General features: G+C 41.8%; 1 protein-coding gene across 1 annotated transcript in view; it reads right to left on the reverse strand.

Moving 5' to 3' along the window:
* Nucleotides 1-20,437, reverse strand: part of LOC138675482 (uncharacterized) — a 42,192-nt gene that overhangs the window by 13,027 nt on the left and 8,728 nt on the right. The window contains exons 3-7 of the mRNA XM_069763773.1: nucleotides 20,216-20,292; nucleotides 17,686-17,733; nucleotides 5,376-5,522; nucleotides 3,607-3,681; nucleotides 1,274-1,356 (exon numbers count right to left, since the gene is read on the reverse strand). Coding sequence (XP_069619874.1) covers nucleotides 1,274-1,356; nucleotides 3,607-3,681; nucleotides 5,376-5,522; nucleotides 17,686-17,733; nucleotides 20,216-20,292 — 430 coding nt within the window. The remainder of the gene's footprint in view (nucleotides 1-1,273; nucleotides 1,357-3,606; nucleotides 3,682-5,375; nucleotides 5,523-17,685; nucleotides 17,734-20,215; nucleotides 20,293-20,437) is intronic.

Below are 20,437 nucleotides of genomic sequence, written 5' to 3' on the forward strand. Positions count from 1 at the left end.
CTGTCAGCGGCGTCAGCAGTTGGGGATTTATGTGGGTCCAGTGGCTCCTCGTACAAAGGGGTTACTGTCATGCTTCTGGGTTGAAACCATTGAGCCTGTGTTTTGTGGTTGGCTTCTGTCCACCAAGCCACAGCAGACACACCTTTTCTCCAGTTGTTTAGGTTCTGTTATTCTGGCTGCAGTCTTTTAACATAATACAGATGTTTAAATTTGTCTGCCCTATCAACTTTTGGGCACAGCTTTATATTCTTTCCCCAGACAGTAAAATTCCAGCTAGGATTTATCTCCTTGCTGTTTCTGTTCTTTACTCTGCACAGACGTTATGTTTCTTTTTAGGAAGTAGGCAGCATATAATCTAACAGTACATACTTTATTTTGTATTTTGTGGTTTAGTTTACTCACTCTGGGATATTTCCTTTTTTCAGAAAGTTTTCCCTTTTGTAGGTAATTTACACTGTGCACTGCCCTCCAGTTCTTTAGCAGGAACGTTCAGCGATTGACGGCCTTTCAGGCAGCATAGGTCCAAGCTCTCATCTTCTAGTCTATGCTTATGGCTTTCTCACTGCGGTCAGGATCTCTAGTCTGTACAGGAACCAGCAGGGTCAGTTGCAGTTTTTTAGTTTGTTACTTATTTTATCTATTATTCTATCATAACTTAGACCTTGTAACGAGCTGACTTGTTGACTCCAATATTTTGCCTGGACATATACCTTTTGGCTTTTGAATGGATGGATGGACTTCACTTCGCATTTTTCCAACTGTCATAGTACTCACACGGTGCAGTTTGGCCGAGAGACTGCTATCGATGAGCTGGATGATGCTGTTTCTCTTATCTTGGGAAATCTTCTTCCTCGATTCAAACCATTGACCTTTTGCTTGGGAATTAACCTAATAACACATTGAGCTATTAGAGAATGTGAGAACAGGTTGTATTTTGTAGTATATAGGGAAAAAAAAGATTTTTCCACCACCAGGAGCAAAACAGTAACAATGTAGTGATATGACAAGAATTTGCATAACTAATCATATGCTAAATCATTGAAAATTAAATTTATGTATGAGATAGCCAAGATGTTTGTCTGTAAAATGAAGGTAGTGTCACGGTCAAAGCAGAAGTGGATGGTGAGATATGGAGCCTGAAATTCAAATGTTCAAAACATTGTTACCCTTGTTCTTGTCAGTGTATGTGTGAGGGATAGGCATTACCCGTATACACAATAGATATGTATGGAAACACACATGCCATACTTTTGATGTTTACATTAAGACTTACACTCCAAGAGCAGATATGTAGACTGCCGCTAGGTCTTGATTGCAGGGATTAAATAAATCCATGGCTTTTCCATCAGGGTTAAACTGAACAGCAAAAAAAAGATATGTTTAAAATAGGCCAATTTTTTTTTCCGGCTGTACTATACAATTAATATTTCATTACAAAATACTGTCCTCCAGTAGCAATCAGTCAAGATGGAATGGTAGATGAATCTGGACACTTGAGCTATTGACACAGTATATACACTGGCGTGCGAAGGTATTTACCCCCTTGGCTTTTTACCTATTTTGTAACATTACATCCTGTGTTCAAATATTTTTGTAATCCAATTTGTGTGTGACGCATCCACACTACATAATCTAAGTTGGTGAAGTGAAGTGAGAAAAATATAGGCATAAATTAAATTTATGGGATCATGGAACTAAAAATTGGCATGTCATGTGCATATGTATTCACCACCTTTGCGATGAAGCCTCAAAAAAATTCTGCAAGCAATTATCTACATAAGTCACATGCTTAGTGAAAGGAAATCCATCCGTGTGCACTCTAAGTGTCAAATGGTCTAGCAGTATACACACAACTTTTCTGAAAGGCCACAGAAACTGCAACACCATTAAGCAAACAACAAAAGGAAGTCCAAAGAGATCTCCAAACAAGTCAGGGACAAAGTTGTTGAGAAGTACAAGTCATGGTTGGGTTATAAAAAATATCCCAATCTCCGATGATCCTCCGGAGCACCTTCAAATTGAAAAAACATGGTACAAAAACCTGCCAAGAGATGTTCATCAAAACTCTCAGCCTGAGCAAGGAGGGCATTATTCAGAGAAGCAGCACAAAGACCAAAGGTAATCCTGATGGAACTGCAGAGTTCCCAAGCAGAGACTGGAGTATCTGTCCATATGGAGAGAGAGAAAGAGAAAGAAAGAAAGAAAGAGAGTGAGAAAGATTTTTTCCTTTTCTTAGCAGTTAGGGTATCTCTCTAAAAAGTTCGGGTCAGGTACCAGATCCCGAACTTCCACCGGTCTGTCCATTCCTACACATGACCTCAATAAGCCATACTCCATTAAGGTGGCCTTTATGGAAGAGTGTGCACAAAAAAGCCTTTACTTAAACAAAACTTGTAAGGCTCATTTTGAGTTTGGCAAAAGACATATGGGAGACTCCTCAAATGCATGGAAGAAGGTGCTGTGGTCAGATGAGACCAAAACTGAACTTTTTGGCCACCAAGGTAAATGCTATGTCTGGTGCCAAGCAAACTCATCTCATCACCCCAAGAACACCTTCCCCACAGTAAAATATGGTGGTGGCAGCATCATGTTGCGGGGATGTGCAGCAGGTACAGGGAAAATGGTCTGAGGTGATGGGAAGATGGATGGTTCAAAAAAATAGGGGAGCAAAACCTTTTCAGTCTGTTAGTGAATTTAGACTGGGATGGAGGTTCACCTTCCAACAAGACAATGACACAAAGAATACTGCTAAAGCAACACACGAGTAGTTAAAGGGGAAACTTATAAATGTTTTGGAGTGGACTAGTCAAAGCTCAGACCTTAATCGAATTGAGAATCTGTGGTCAGACTTGAAGATATCTGTTCACCAGAAGAAACTATCTAACCTGAAGAAGCTGGAGCAGTTTTGCCTTGAGGAATTGACAAAAATCCCAGTGGCAAGATGTGGGAAGCTCAGAGACTTATCCAAAGTGACTTGCAACTGTAATTGCTGCAAAAGGAGGCTCTACAAAGTACTGACTTTAGCGGGGTGAATAGTTATGCATACTGAAGTTTTCAGTTATTTTGTCCTATTTGTTTTTTGCTCCACAAAAAAAGGAAAACCTAATGTTCACACTTGTAGGCATGTTCTTTACATGAACTGATGCAAACCCTAAAAAAAACTGTGAAATTCCAGGTTGTGAGATAACAAAACACAAAACATGCCAAGGGGGTGAATATTTTCACAATCCACTGTAAAATATGTCTTGGATAATAGAAGGGATCACTGTGTTTGGGTGAGTCTGAACTGTACAACTTGTGCTTTTTACTACCTCTAAAGTCGGTTTCACATGTCTGACGTCTGACATTCATGTCCATATAGTGGAAAACTGCTGAACAATGCAGGATGCAAGTCATATAAAGGCCAGAGTTATTCTTCATGACGGGAATGTTTTCAAATGGTTATGAAAAGCAGCCCATTAGAAAAAAAGGATGACAGATCACTAGCCAATGTTTCCATTTCGATCCATTTTAATCTGATTTCCCAGAAACAGATGTTGATTGCTTATATGACCTTAGTTACGATATACATCAAAGTCTGTGATTATGAAGCCATTTATTACTTACCTGCATAAATGCTGCTGTAATGAGACACTCCTCATTGCTGAACGAATTAACTCCCTGAAATACTTGTTCCAGGACCTGATAAAACCCAGATAAAATGCTCAAATCATTATGAAATCGTTGTCTTCAATTAGATCTGTCCTCAGGCTATGCTTCTTATGAAAGGGTCGCACAGTATAGGAACACGTCTGCTCTCCTTTCAGCCCAAACAGTGCAAAAATATTGGACCATTTGGCTAATAGAAGTGATTCCATGATACATCGGAGACACGTGTCAATGAAGGGCGTATGCCACTTAATGAATTTGGCACATCTTTTGAGTGACATGCGCCTCTATGTGCCTCATCAGAAATGGTACTCCAGTCAAAGACCAGAGTAACATTTCTGCCATATGGCATATCCATGCCCTATCTTGCCTTCTCCCAAGCTCTGCCCATCTGAGCTGCTTCAAACTGGCATAAAAATCTCCAAAAGATGCAACATTTTAGCACAACTCTGTGTTATCAATTATTCAAAGTAATTTACTCCAGTTTTCTTTGGAAAACACTTTGCCCCTATTGTTCATGAGTCCCCCCGCCTTCCACATTATGATAGATAGGCTCCTGTGTAAGTATGCATAGCAGCCAGTCATCAATTACCACCAAGTCACGGGAATATACTGGACTCTGATGGCTGCCATTAACCATTGGCACAGTATTTTTGTGTTTGGGCAAATATGAGAGCGAATCTGTCCCCATACTACATTATGTTGACCCTACTTAAAGTATGGGAGTCTAATGACAGATCCGTGTTAATAATTGTTACGCTAAAATCAAGCCTCTAATGAACTTTCTCTGCATTGTGGTTAGTGAAATCTAGCATCTTTTTGATGCTTTTGTATTTTTTAATGGAGTTTCTGCACCTGGAAACTGTCAGCAAGCTGCTGTAGATTAATGTTTTAATTGTCCTACAGATTTCTATTAATATTGTGATTGAGTGACTCCTCCATATAGTTCAGTCCTCTTAATAGTTCTTTTTATTAATATACCGCATAGAACTGTAGAGCAGGACGGCACTAGAGCGATACCGCTTTCAGAAACCAGGACAAAAAATGTAGGAACCAGAGCGCTAGGCGTCACGCATGCTAGGGGGTATTGGTGCTCAGCATACTAAATGAAATCCAATAGTTCGTATATACACATAAGAAAGAAAATATGCGGCACTCACCCCAATTCAGCAGTGGAAAGCGTGAATTTTAATGGAAAACATAAACAGATAAAAATCCGTTACAACATCAGGTAAGCAGGAGGGTGCTGTGTTGGAGCTTGGACGACGGCCGTTTCGCACAGCAGGTGCTTCGACGGGTCCAGGACCCATTAAAATTCACGCTTTCTACTGCTGAATTGGGGTGAGTGCCGCATATTTTCTTTCTTATGTGTATATACTTTTTATTAATATGGATACGATATGTACATATTAAATTTTCACAGAGTTTGAGCCGAGTGTAATTAGCATAATTGACCCGATTCTCTCCCATGAGAGAACATCCGCCGGTGTGACCCTAGAGGTATGATGGCTTCACTCATTTCAAATCAGAATGTGAGCAGAGCCACAAGTACTGATACATGTACGGTATCGCACATGTGACATCGCCGGCATCGCTTGCCTCCCGATGTGGAAATGAGAGGAACCAAAATAACCCTTTAATGTTAAAGAGAATCAGGCTTTTCACTTTGAATTTAGCTTTTTTTTGTCTGGAAAACGTATCAAAAAAATCACAGACACACCAAATACCTGGTATATGAATCCAAATTGATTCTTATGATTCCCATGTAAGAAGTCCATGCCATGGTTGTGACACCCATGAAGCAGAATAGAGGTGTTGTATCCCGAAGGTACTGTGTTCAACATGGACTGAATGAGTTCAGAAAAGAACTTGTCCTTCAAAATACAGAAATATTTCAAAAAAATACAAATCTGTAGTCTGAATACAAAACAATAGGGAATTGTTAATCAAGATCTAGTAACGGCCTAGTAAGATTATCCAACACCTGGACAGAACCATTTAAACGAATTGAAAATCCTGGCCCAACTAAAAAACTTTAATTAAAGCTGATATGTCGTCAAATTTCACAATGCAAAATGGCGTTTTTAAAATGGCTTTATAATTATTTTTCCTGGAAAATAGTAAAAATATTTTTTGTAAATAAAATGCAGCCTCCATTGGGGAACACAAGGACAATGGGTGCTACCTGATGCCACAAGGAGGCTGACATTAAGAATTTCAAAAGTTGTTTCTTCCCCTGCAGGCTACATCCACCTATAGATTGGACTAAACCAAGAACTGAGACAGCACAATCATTCCATCAAGGCCATAAGGCTATGAGAAAGAAATTTTACCGTCTTAAAATTCTCATTTTAGTGAAAAGGAGCCTCCAAAGAAAGCTCTTGGTTTGAGAATTGGAGGCCAGAGACCTCTGAATAGAAAGGAGAAGATTGATCCTTGAACCTAAAAACTGGTCACGAGCTGAACCTGGCTCTAGGTTATGCTTCCAGATTCACATTTGTCAAGGAACTGTGAACAAATCCACAGTGGAAATTTCCTGTAGTTTGTGAAAATGGACTAATGGACTAATGTTTCTCTCATTATTTGAAAGACTTGATCAGGAGCCTGGATGGTGTTGAACAACGCTATTACAACCATACCGTAAAAAACCACTAAGGTAATATATATGAATGAGGACACTTTGACAGAGGTAATTCTGGATGATTTGGGGGATACCAGGGGGCTTTTGCGACGTGGAATGAGAGTCTCCTGGATCCAAATTGTAGAACCCTGGGATTCATCTTGGATGAACGGAACGACGTCCAGGAAGTCCCAGTGTTAACTTTCAATATCTGGCAATGGATCTCGGGATAAAGGTACGCGTTTCTTGAGGCACAGCCTTTCTATACTGATATAGTTGGCAGACCAGATGCCTAATCCTGGTACTGGAAAAAAAAACACAGCCCAGTGAAGGATGTGGGAAACTTCTTCTATGGATGGTTTGTTATGATTTCCATGTTTCTGGAAGCAAACTGGATCTCCTGGCATTCTACCTTGCCTGTGAAGAAGCGATAGATGGATGGTTCTGAGATCCAATGCTTGATAGGTTGCAGAGCTTGTATTGACTGCAGCAGCGGACTTTGTGCCAGAGGAAGACTATCCAAAACCAGAAGACAGGGCTAATAATAGATTCAGGAAAAACCTACAAGAACTAAGAGAAAGGGGAACAACCAGGGAACACAAGAACAATCCAATGGATCAGAATGAAAACTGAGCAGTCATCAACTTGTCTAGGATGGAGAAGGCCAGAAAGCTGACCTTTGGGAGTCTGATTGATAGCCGGATGTCTTAACCTCTGACTCCTAAGGATAAATCTTTGCTATGGATAAAACAAATAGTAACCTCATAGAAGGGAGCAGTGGAATTAGGTAAAATGGGATCTTATTTTGGGCCAGCCACAATATAATATGAGAATCCATGGGCAAATGCAGGCATGCTAAGTTCTCAGGCCTAGATGGGGCAAGAGAGAAAATCACTCAATTAGAAGTAGGCTAAATTCTCCTGGAATGTAGAAGACTCATGGACCTTTCATGAACCTTTCACATACCAAAGGAAATCGTTTCTCTTTTAGGTTATGAGCACACATCCGGAATTGCTGTGGAAATTTTCGCGGCAATTCCGCCACTCCCTGCCGCGGGTAAAACGCATGTGGAATTGGCATGCATTTTCCCGCTAAACACTAACGTTTTGTAAGCGTAATTAGCTTGCAAAATTCTAGCGTTTTTCAAGTGATCTGTAGCATTGCTTGGAAAACTGATTGACAGGTTGGTCACACTTGTCAAACATATTGTTTGCCAAGTGTGACCAACTTTTTACTATTGGTGCTGCCTATGCAGCATCAATAGTAAAAAGATATAATGTTAAAAATACTAAAAGTAGTAAAAAATCGTGACTTTCTCACCTTCCGTCGGCCCCCGCAGCCTTCCCGATCCTCGCGATGCTCCTGGCAACTCCCGTTCCCAGTGATGCCTTGCGATAATAACCCCAGATGATGTAGCATCACACGAGACCGCTACGTCATTCAGGTGATTCGCACAATGCATCCCTGGGAACGGGAGCTGCCGGGAGCATCGCTAAGGCATGGGCTGGATCCGGGGGCCGCCAGAAGGTGAGTATATAACTATTTTTTATTTTAATTCTTTTTTTTTACACAGGATATGGTGCCCAGTCCCTGGAGGAGAGTCTCCTCTCCCCCAGACACTGGGTACCATCTGCACATGATCCGCTTACTTTGCGCATGGTGGGCATAGCCCATGTGGAAAGTAAGCGGATCAATGCATTCCTATGTGTGCGGAATCGCTGCGATTCTGCACAAAGAATGAGCATGCTGCGTATTTTTACACAATGCAATTCCGCCGCGGAAAGATATGCAGCATTAGCACAGCATTGCGGAATCCCATTGAATTCAATGGGTTGTGTTGTCTATGCGTTTTCGCTGTGAAAAAATGCGGCAAAAACGCATAAAATCCGCATCATGTGCACATAGCCTTAAAGGAGCTAGGTGTGTCTGTCGGTGACATGAACTCACAAATGCAGTGGAGGAAATAGCAAAATTACAGAGCCAGACACATCTGGAAGACATGCTACAGGCCCCGAATGAGATGGGCCTACTCAGAAAGAAAACGAAGCAGTAGAAGTGAGAAGATAGAGAACACCTTCTAGTATTATCTGAGTCAGACATCATGGACCGTGGCGTGCCTGATGTCCTATGAAAAAATAAGAACTACCACTTAAAAAATGCTCTATGGAGAGCTAGAAGTTCTGAGCCTAGTGCCCGGGCAGAAAGTTGGGAGTGCCACTAGGGCGCAGGTAAGCAGAAGGTTTCCTCATTTATTCAGGAGTAGACATCATAACTGACCGTCTAGGATAAAACACAGAAAAGAGGGACCTATCTGGCAGGTCCTACGACTTTCTGGACAATGTCTAGGATAAACTCGGAGGTGAATTTTTTTTGCTTCTACCTGACTCCGAGATAATCTCTGAGTGTAAGAACTGATAAAGCTGTGTGTACTCAATGCATGTCAGTCGCGTCCGTAAAATGGACACTGTGTAGAGAATAGTAGAGAATCTGGGGATCTATCTGAAAGACCACTAGATAAAAGGTCAGCTGTAAAGGAGGATATGAGGAGACCAGACAATAGGGCATCTGGAAATATCTGTCCTGGTGTCTGAGATCTGTGGTCAAACAAATGACATAAAAAAATTCTTAATGATTGTTGAAGCATCTAAGAGTATCTTTCACTGATTTGAAGGACGATTAGACTCAGCGTCCTTCAACTGCAAGGTAATATGAGTGACTTCAGTAAAGCTGTCACCCATGTTCTTCGAAGTAAAGGAATTGTCTATGCCAAAGTCAGAATCTGAATCTGACTCCAAGTTATAGACCACTCTTCTTTTGAATACTGTTCCAGGTCTCTCACATTTCAAGGATGCCTACTCTCAGCAGCAATTTTAAGATCTCTCCACAGGTGTTCATGGGATTTCGATCTGGACTTATTGCTGGTCACTGCAGAATTCTCCAGCACTTTGTTTCCATCCATTTCTGGTTGCTTCTTGAATTATGTTTGGGGTCACTGTTCTTCTGGAAGACCCATTATGTAGGATGGAAACCCAGCTTTCTGTCACTGGTCACTACATTGTGACCCAAAATCATTTGGTAATATTCAGGTTTCATGATGTCTTGCACACATTCAAGGCACCCAGTGCCAGAGGCAGCAAAACAAATGCAAAACATCTTTGAACCTCAACCATATTTGACTGTAGGTGTCAAGGTGAAAATATATTTTCTTTATACACTTTTGTACTTTATGTATTCTTATGCTGTGAAACAATAAGTTTTTCCCCTTTATGCTTGCTAATGCATATGTAACTGTATTTAAGATGGCTGCCAGTATTCACCTTTGCCCTAAATTCTGATTCTGCTGAAGAAGCAAGTTACACATTCCAGAAGGACAAGTATCGTTTCTCTTGAAATGATACTTAAAGCGACGTGGAGGAAGGAGGATCCATCAGATGATGTCAGAGCCAACCAGAAAGACTGAATACTAGATACATTGCTTAAACCCCGCCTAACCCCGCCCTCTGCACACCTTCCCCCAATAGATCATCTAATGTTGTGTATTAGAAAATAAAGTTAGTTGCTGCGACGTTGCTACACTATGTAGACACACGAGCATGCAATGAGTTTGAACCAGCATTTTGTCTGACTCATTCTTCACTCCGGTACCAATGCTTTTATTCTAATTTGGAATGACTGGTGAAGGAAGGGTATTGTCGTGACGACCCCGACAATTTGGCGCAACCAACGTGGGGCGTGGCCCGCGATCCGAGACCCCCTGGACCCATGCCTGGACGTCCGTGGACGACACCCGTAGTGGCTGACCTCGAGGACTGATCACCCTCCAAACACGGTAAGTGGAGATCGCATACTATGTATGTGTCACACTTGCTAGTGTTTCAGCCATTATTGGTTTGTCTGTGGTCTCCTTGGGTCTGGGGAGTGACCGGTCGAGTGGTGAGACCGAGCGCGATCCCGTGCCACGCTTCGAACCAGTAACTGAGAGACGTCGCACTCTGCGCGTCCTCGTGTACACCACACCTCCTCCACCGGTCATTGTACTCCATTCAACCACCCTACCCGTGACTATTGCCTAGTAGTGATAGAGTGAAAGATTGAGGAAGTTTGTGGATTGGGGGCGGCTTTGAGAAAGGGACAGGAGACGCAGCCTCTGTGATATTGTACCAACTAGGTAATTAAGACATCCCGAGAGGGGACCACCTGTTTTTCTGTGGAGGGCTCTCACTAGGAGACCGCCTCCCGACTGGTTAGAATATCGTGACAGGGCAGACTATTAATCACTGGTGTTCAGGTTAGGGAAAAATATTGAGCGCAAGGCTCTTTATTCATAGCACGTCGAACGTGAGGCTCCGTGCTTAGGACACAAGTGTTGTTGTCGCTGTCAGCGGCCTGCTGCAGAAGGGCGTAGTATTCTGTGAGTCATGTTGCGTCTCTTATAGCAGAAGAAGTCCGTGCCCCACGAGTTAAGTGAGGATGCTGTGGAAGTCAAGACAATAGTAGAGTCACGGGAGGGCAAGAAGGCAGTCAAGAATGTTGAGAGGTTGTACGAGCATGTAGGATTGCCCTCGACAGGGAGATTGCAGCTGTCTACATGGCACCATCTCATAGAGAACAAAAGGGGCATGTTGAAAGAGAAAGGATTGTTAGAACAAGCGCAAGCTCATCTGCGAGTTGCGCGAGGTTTAAAGAACGAGGGATGGAAAGCGGTTGATGGAGAGGGAGGATCATAGGATGCAGAGCCCGTGTTTGGTTGTAGGGTGTCTCGATCGTTAGTTTTTCTAGGGTGTTCTGGCATATGAATTGTGTGAAGGTTTTGTAGAAATTAATTAAGTCTGAGAACTGCTGTATTCCGTTACTCTGTGTGGTTTTCCGAGACATCCGATGGGAGGGGTCAAACAGCTGTACTGTGCCTTTCTTCTTTTGTGTTGAGGAATGCTGTAAATTCTTATCTCCGTGTTTCTGGTATGGAGGGGGCGAGTCGCTGTGTCCTCTCGGAATTTTCTATTCTTGTGTAGTGTGTGCAATAGTACAATGTTGTATTGAATTAGAAAAAATTATTGTAAGTTTAAAGTGAAATATGGTGTCCGGACGATGCATTAAAAGTAGTACAAAGTTTCCAGAAGAACTTAACCCATTCTGTATCAGCAGCTGCGCTCTCTAGCCCCCACCGCTCTCAGCCCCCCCCCCACAGCTGCAAGGACACAGCTCCCAGCTCGTTCCTTATCAGTGGCCCAAGCAGAAGACTCCAGCTCCAGCCCCCCTCCCTTACACAAATCCAGTCTCATACTCCAATATTCATTTTAACCCTGTGTCTGGAAATCTCCCTCGCCATGTTAATTCTCAGATCAAGAGCTTGTTTTAATTAGAGTAGATGGAAGACCCAATAAATATACTCTTACAAAACCCATCCCTGTGGGACCTTTCCCTGAAGTTACTGCTCAGTTCATAATCTCTCCCTCATGTCTGGTAAATTTACTGGGGACAGATTTATTATCACAGTTCCGCTCCAGAATATAATGAGATGTGTATCTTACATGCCCTTTCCCGATCAGTTTGCAAAAATAAATAAATAAATAAATATGGGCGAGTGTCGTTAACCCTGGCAGTTAGAATATCCCTATGTCACGCTGCTTCAGTATGTGGGTAATTTTTTTGTTGTGTGCACACAGACCGAGCAGGAAGCCATTGTTGCCACTGTTAGTTTTCGCAAGTATCTGGCAGATCTGAACTGTCGGGTTTCGGCCTCGAAACTTCAGTTCTGCCTTGGTCAAGTGATATTTTTGGGTCACTGTCTCCTTCAGGGTGCCAGACACCTCACAGAAGAAAGAAAAATAGCCGTCAGCTACAAAAGATGAGACTGAACCCCAGCGTTTTCTTGGACTATGTACTTATTGTTGTCAGTGGATACCGGACGCATCCCGCATAATGCAATTTCTCTACAAGGCCCTGAAAGACTGTTCAAGATATGGTGATGATTTTGGCAGATTTCACACCGGATACGCTGTTACTACGGAAGATACTGTATTGCCCGGAGCTGCACTCTCTCCCTCCCTGTCAGGACAAGAAGCAGAACGTCAGGCTCTGTCTACTGCATGTGTTCTGGCCAAAGACAGGTGGGCTAATATATACACGGACTCACAGTATGCATTTGGTATTGCTCATGGTTTCGGAGCCCTATGGGCCAATCGAGGATTTGTTACCACCGCCGGGACTTAGTGAAGAATGCTGAAGCTGTTAAAGCCCTCATGGACTCAATCGAATTACCTACTCAGGTGGCCATTATCAAAATTAAGGAGCACGGTCCTAGGAACAGGCCACAGACTGTTGGTAACGCCTGTGCGGATATGCAAGCAAAAGCTGCTGCTCTCCTACCCGTTGAACTGATCATACCAGCTATGGTGACCACACGCTCTCAGCGTAAACAGTTACAAGAAACACTGACTCTACAGGAACCTGATGATCCACGACAGACTGAGGTCTTCTGCCGGACCCCGCGAGACCGCTTAATGACGATGCAGAGAATGTCTCCAAAGGAAGAAGTGAAGCAGTGGAAAGCTGATGGAGCATGTATGGACATGGTCTCTGGAAAAAGGACCAACTTGTGTGTCTCCCTAAGCGGATGTACCCTGCTATTGCCACGTGGGCGCATGGGCCCACACATCGAGGTATCTGTCAGACCTGCAATCCCGGTCAACTTCAACGTGTACCCCCAAAGTATCTTGCTAAGCCCAACTATCCTTTCCAAAGGCTCCAGGTGGACCACATCACGTTGCCTAAGTCTGGAAGGTATGAATATTGTCTGGTGGTTGTCGACATGTTCTCCAGTTGGCCAGAAGCATTCCCTGTTACCAACATGACTGGAAAGACCACAGCAAAGAAACTGGTGATGGAAGTCAAATGCAGATATGGTGTTCCAGAAGTTGTTGAAAGTGACCAAGGCCCGGCCTTTTCTTCTCATGTGTATCAGGAGGTTCTGACAATGCTTGGATCCACTGTAGCCCTCCATATTCTCCACAATCCAGTAGGAAAAATTAAGAGGCTGAACGGCACACTGAAGGGACAATTGACCAAAATGATGCAGGAGACTACGGCTCCATGGCCAGGGCTCTTACACATTCGTACTACCCCTATTGCAAAACATGGCCTGTCCCCATATGAGGTATTGTTTGGTGCTAGGTTCTCAGTTGCAAATTTTCAGTCTCAGTAGTTGTCAGAAGAAACTGACCGTGCTGTTCAATATGTTATTCAGTTTAGTAAAAATGTTGCTAACACCCATGTTTTAGTTTCTTCTTTCCTTCCAGATTCAGCAGAAACCGATATTGGTCTCAATTTGAAGCCTGGTGGTTTTGTGGTCGTGAAAAGCTATGTCAGAAAACACGGACTAGAACCCTTGTATGACGGTCCCTACCAAGTCTTCCTCATCACTCCTATGTCAGTAAAGCTGGAAGGAAGGCCGACATGGATCCACGTATCGCACTGCAAGCTGGTCAAACAGACTAGTAGCAAATAAGGGGACATAATGTTTTAGTTTTTCGTATTTCCATATAATAATATTGGTAACCGCATGGGACAGTCTAAATTCCCCAATATCCTTGAATAATAAGTTTGTACAGTATCATGAAAGATTAGTAGTACAGATGGGTATAGCCAATAAAATTGTCAGTCATACAAATGTGGGATAAATTGGTTAGGGCCACAGATTATCCAGATGATCAAATTTGGGATATATTGGATATACTTAATACCACTGCCTGTGTTATGAATCTGTTGAAGGGTTTAAAGCCCACTGATTGCTCAGACTATGTCCCACTAATTCATGAAGCACCTAAACTAAAGGTCCCAGGAGGCATAACCGTATTAGCTGATAATTATACCTGCTATAATTCCCACGACACTACAGGTACACCAGTAGGGGTCTTCGAGACAGGTTTCTGCAAAGAGAACAGTTCCCTGGATACTGACTTGCTAGTTAATCATACACAGTATATGTACGACACTTATTGGTTATGTGGAGATGGTAAGCTCCGTCCTAGGTTGCCTAATGCCTGGACAGGTCAATGTACCCTTGTTAAACTAGCTGTGCAGTTCAAGATTTTACCTTGGGATCCGGAGACACCTGATGAACATACCAGAAAGAGGAGAAGTCTCGATCAGCTCCATATGAGTTATGCAGAAGATCCATTAGTATATGTCGATGGCATTGGAGTGCCAAGGGGGGTGCCTGACCAATTTAAAGCCCAGAACCAGATCTATGCTGGCTTTGCTTCCATAATCCCACAGGTGCAGATTAATAAAAATTGATTGGATCAATTACATATATTACAGTGAACAAAGGTTTGTCAATTTTATCTGTGATGCTTTCCAGGGTATAGTTGAGGAATTGGGCCCTAACACTAGAATGACCCTCCAAAACCGACTAGCCCTTGATATGATCTTAGCTGAGAAAGGAGGAGTCTGTGGGATGGTGGGAGAGGAGTGTTGTACTTATATCCCTCAGAACTCTGGGGTAAATGGAAAGACCATGATAGCCCTTAGAAAGATAAATGGGTTAGCAGCAGAATTAAAAACTAATGCTGGAGTAGACACATCATTCTTTTCCGGTTGGTTGGGTGAGCTCAAAGGATTTCTTCAATGAGCTTGTCTGGTACTGATTGCTCTCCTTGTAGTTGGATCAATAATTCTCTGTTGTGTCATTCCCCTGTATAAAAAGGTTATTGCAGAAGCAACTCCGACTGGCACCTTCCTCAACCAAGAAGTAGACCCACCAGAGTACGATGGCACTGATCCAGGGGAGATCCCTAAGTACGTCCCCCTCAAGAAGTTAGACAAAACCCCCAATTCTCAGATGATGCTAAGAGATTTAGTCTAGGGACAGTAGGAGAACTCCATGTGAGACTAGTGAAGGGTTCAGCTGCCTGGAGGCCTCTCACAAGGGGAGAGCTTCTGAGGTGTCTGGATGAAGAAATCCACCTCCCCTTTCCCCATCACATGGACAGTCTCGAAGGATCTTTCTTTTTAGGGAAAAACTTAGTGTTTAGGGGGGATTGTCAAGGTGAAAATATATTTTCTTTATACACTTTTGTACTTTATGTATTCTTATGCTGTGAAACAATAAGTTTTTCCCCTTTATGCTTGCTAATGCATATGTAACTGTATTTAAGATGGCTGCCAGTATTCACCTTTGCCCTAAATTCTGATTCTGCTGAAGAAGCAAGTTACACATTCCAGAAGGACAAGTATCATTTCTCTTGAAATGATACTTAAAGCGACGTGGAGGAAGGAGGATCCATCAGATGATGTCAGAGCCAACCAGAAAGACTGAATACTAGATACATTGCTTTAACCCCGCCTAACCCCACCCTCTGCACACCTTCCCCCAATAGATCATATAATGTTGTGTATTAGAAAATAAAGTTAGTTGCTGTGACGTTGCTACACTATGTAGACACACGAGCATGCAATGAGTTTGAACCAGCATTTTGTCTGACTCATTCTTCACTCCGGTACCAATGCTTTTATTCTAATTTGGAATGACTGGTGAAGGAAGGGTATTGTCGTGACGACCCCGACATAGGTACTGTGTTCTTTTCTTTCTAGGCCTCATTCATTTTTCAGTAAACAGTAGAATGATTTGCTTTACAAAAATGCTTTATCTTAGTCTCATCTGTCCACAAGACATTCCCCCAGGAGGAGCCTGCAGGACAGCTTGAATTTATTTGGAACTGGATTGGGGCTGCTTATCCACCATCTGCACTATCCTGCATTGCAACCTTTCATCAATTTTTCTCTGCTGTCCATATCCAGGGAGATTAGCTACAGTGTCATAAGTTATAAACTTCTTGTATCACGACTCTGCTGTTGGATATGCTGGGACCAGAGCTCCTTCCCTGTCCCTAGCGCTAGTGGGCACCATTGCTATCCCTGTATCTGGTATCAGGTGTGATTTTCATATTGCTCACACCTGTTACCTGCCACAAGTGAGATGGAATGAGCTTCACATGCTTAAAACAAAGTTCTTTTCCCCACAATTTTGGAAAGATGCCAACAATCTTGTCTAGACTCTTTTTGGGGGGTTTTGTGTGAAATGATATCTAATTTACCTTTTGTTTCTCTATTTTATTGTTGTTTCAATACACACAAAGGAAAAAATATGTGTATAACAAAACATTTGTAATTGTAATAACTTTCACAGCTCATGTGCAGTCTTTGGATCTGCTAAGGTGAACAGTTTGCTCCAGACCTCTGCCACTCGCATGCAGCTACAAATAACACTAGACAGCGCGGCACTCAGCAGGACAAGAGGCAGAACGATAAGCACATGTCTGACCCTGGAAAACAATAGATGAGTGCGCCCACAACCGGGGGCCCTCCGTGGATAGGGGGCCCTGGGTAAGTGCCCAGTCTAACTGGCGGTAGCAGTAAACACCAATGATTCCTGTGTTCCCCAAAGAAGCGCCTTAGAAATGTCCATTTTATGAGTTCAGCTCTGGATCCAAACTCAGTAGGTCTTAGGTATCTATTTAATAATGTACAGTATAGTTGGTATTGTGAGATTTATTGACAGATCCATTTAACAGCATTATATGGATCTATTACATCTTTAATTCAGTTCAATAAACCCATGCTTGGGCGGAAAGTTGATTTCACAATATGGGCACAAGTATGTGCCCATATTCCACTTGAATAAAGCTTAACTTAATCGTGATGAAGTCAAATAAACTGTAAATCCACAAAATTGTAATATATATCAATTAAAGGGTTGGTCCAATACCTAAAATACTCTACATACTTTTGTAATTGGCTTTATTATACAATACCCTACACTACTCCTTATTATACTAATCCATAAATGTGTCGTTTTTTTCACTTCTCTTCCTGGGCTGTTTTGTTTTAGAGGAGTCTCAAATGAGACTTCACATGAGGCTGGGGCTGCACTCACTTCTCTGCAGCATCTATTATCCTTCCTGGAACAGAACTTAATTCAGGCTCAACGCTGCAGTTACTTAATACAGATTTTTTCATCGCCTCTCTCTGAAGGTGTCCTGGATCTATGGCCCCGATAGACGCTCTGAGAGATGTGATTTCTTCTTTTCCCGTTGCCACAGCTTCTAACGGTGAAACAAAACGTTGCCAGGGGATGGTGATAGAGGCAGTATAAGTGACACCAGCGCCCCCTGATAACGATTCGTTTGAGGGTGGCGATAGAAGCTGTGGGGCGGCGCTGGTGTCATTTACCTGCTTGACGATTAATAGTTACTCAGACTTTGCAGAGCTGATAGAAGCAGAGTGCTGGTGCTGCGCTCACCTCTCCCACAGCTTCTATCAAACCATGGATCCAGGACAGGGTGTAAAAATTTAGAAAGGTCATTTTAGTTACCGGACCACCCTTTTAACTTTAACTTATCAATTATTTTACATACCTGTCCACTTTTAAAATTAATGACACTATCAAAAGTGAAGTGGTATTCCTGAAAACATGAAAAAGGGGGAGTTAAAATAGTTATTAAATAACTAGTCTGACGTAAAATATTGTGAGATGCAAAGGAAGGCTGTTTTGCTCCCTAAGTACTGAAGCAAATTATTAAATTTGATACTGTTGATTTTTCTTTGGGAAGGAAACAAGAATAAAATATTTAAAGTTTAATATTTTTTAAAACATGAAGATTTATCTTTTAGGACAGTTAGTCAATAGAGGACATCGCCACAACAGTCACCAGACCTTACTCAGATGGTCTTGTTATTTTGGGGGTTATCAGAGATTAGGTATTTTCAAGAAAACCATGTGAAGCTGATAACATGATTAGAATTCAAGTATTTAACCTTTAATTTCCAGTGAATTTTTCATTTTTGCTCTTTAAATTTTTCATCACTTTTTCCAATACCAATAACTTTTGGCCTTGTCTTAAATAATTTTCCCATCGACCTAGATGAATGAGACCTTGTTTTTTGCGCTACAAGTTGAAGTTTTCAATGGCACCAATCAATTTATCATGTGATGTGCTGGAAAGTGAGAAGAAAATTCCAAGTGTAGTTTAAAAAGTGAAAAAATGCAATTACACCATTGTTTTTTTTTAGGTTTGTTTTTACAGCGTTCATTCTGTGGTAAAAAATGACCTGGAAATATGATTGGCCAGGTCAGCTCAATTGCAGTAATACAAAAAATGCATAGAGTTTTTATTTAAAATTTAGTGATGAAAAAAACTCAGAATATTGAAAAAAACTATTTTTTGCTTTGTGTTGCCATTTTCCGAGATCCATAACATTTTTATTTTTCTGATGATGGGTCTGCGTGAGGGCTTTTTCTTTCTCGGTAAGCTGATGTTTTTATTGATACGAGTTTTGTGTACATACTGTATGATGCTTTCATTGCTTATCGTTACAATTTCTAGCATGGTGAGGTGGCTGAAAAAATGCAAATTTGTCAGAGGGGGTTGTTTTTCTTTTCACGGCATTTATCAATAATTAATTCCATAATTTATTAGATCAGACTTTTACAAACGCGACAATATGTTAGGGCATGTTAGGTTAGGCTATGGGTTGAACTAGATGGACGCAAAGTCTTCCTTCAACTTTAGTAACTATAATTATAACTAATATCAAATACCGGTAAGTTTCTTTTTTTCCATTATTTTTACAGTGGAAAAGGGCTGGGGTGGTTTGAACTTTTATATGTTTTATATTTTTAAAAACTTTTTTCTTTATATATTTTTTTTAGTCCCCTTAGTGGACTTCAACCTACTATGGTTTTTTTGCTTATAGTACATACTGCAGTACCACAGTATTACATTATATAGTTAAAATCTTGATCTCCTATGGAGCTCAGCCTATAGCTGAACTTCACGGGAGGACTAAAATGGCAGCAGACCACCGCCTGTCATAATAACTAGTGATGAGCGAGTATACTCGTTGCTCAGGTTTTCCCAAGCACGCTCGAGTGGTCTCCGAGTATTTGTTAGTGTTCGGAGATTTAGTTTTTATCGCCCAACTGAATGATTTACAGCTAATAGCCAGCCTGAGTACATGTGGGGGTTGCCTGGTTGCTAGGGAATCCCCGCATGTAATCAAGCTGGCTAGTAGCTGTAAATCATTCAGCTGAGGTGATGAAAACTAAATCTCCAAACACTAACAAATACTCGGAGACCACCCGAGCGTGCTCAGGAAAACCTGAGCAACGAGTATACTCACTCATCACTAATAATAATAACCCATCGGTTCCCCGCGATTGTGTCACAGCAGGCAGTTGAGAGTCGGCATACTTGGGCACCGACGCACGTTCAATGTAAATGCTGCTGTCAGAGATTGATAGAGGCATATAAATGTTTAACAGCCATGGCTGGTACTAGGCGCCCCCTTCATACAAAAGAACCCCTTCCCAGGGTTCAAATTCAATGCCATTTTAAGGGAAGGGGTTACACTGTATGTCCCCTTCTGCACCCTACGTATTTATGCCAGGACCATAGGCCCCAATTCATCATTGCCTTTGCACCTTTTTCATATCTAGTTTTGTGTCTTTTTTATCTGCATACAACTCCTTCTGTTTGCAACATTCTTGAAGTCTACCTTGTTATATGCTCGCCTGTTGTTTTTTTTTTTTGGTTTTCCACTTTGTGGGCAGACTTTAGCCATTCCAGATGTTTTCACCTGATTCATCAATTGCGACTTTTTAAAAAGTTGCAAAATTTGCTCTGCTTCACTTCAGTCCCCTCTTGATGTACTTTTGAGCAGGCCTGTATTTTGTCTCAATTTTCAAAACTTTTGGAGCCAAAGGTCACAAAAACAGGTCACAAATCAGGACAGGAATAAAACCTGTTCATGACTTTGAGCCAAATTCATGAATCGCGTGCCCAATTTTGATGAATTTGGCACAAAAAACGGCAACTAATATCACAAGACAAAAAAGAAAAATGACTTAAAAAAACGCAAATGATGAATCGGGGCTGTAGGCTTTACCTTAGTTTCACTGTCAGTTTTATCTCTGAAAATTAAGCTCTTGTGGTCGTCAGTGACTTGTATTGTTTTTTCTTGTTCTGCAAATAAAACAAGACACTTTTTAGAATTTCAGGAATAGGTGAATCCGTGTTAATCTGACATCCAATAACCCAGATCTTATTCTATACACAAATTTGGCAGATCTAGAAACTGGAGACTGAGCAAAAGAAGCAATGTGGAGAA

The sequence above is a fragment of the Ranitomeya imitator genome, chromosome 4 (genome assembly GCF_032444005.1).
Source record: "Ranitomeya imitator isolate aRanImi1 chromosome 4, aRanImi1.pri, whole genome shotgun sequence".
Taxonomy (NCBI): domain Eukaryota; kingdom Metazoa; phylum Chordata; class Amphibia; order Anura; family Dendrobatidae; genus Ranitomeya; species Ranitomeya imitator.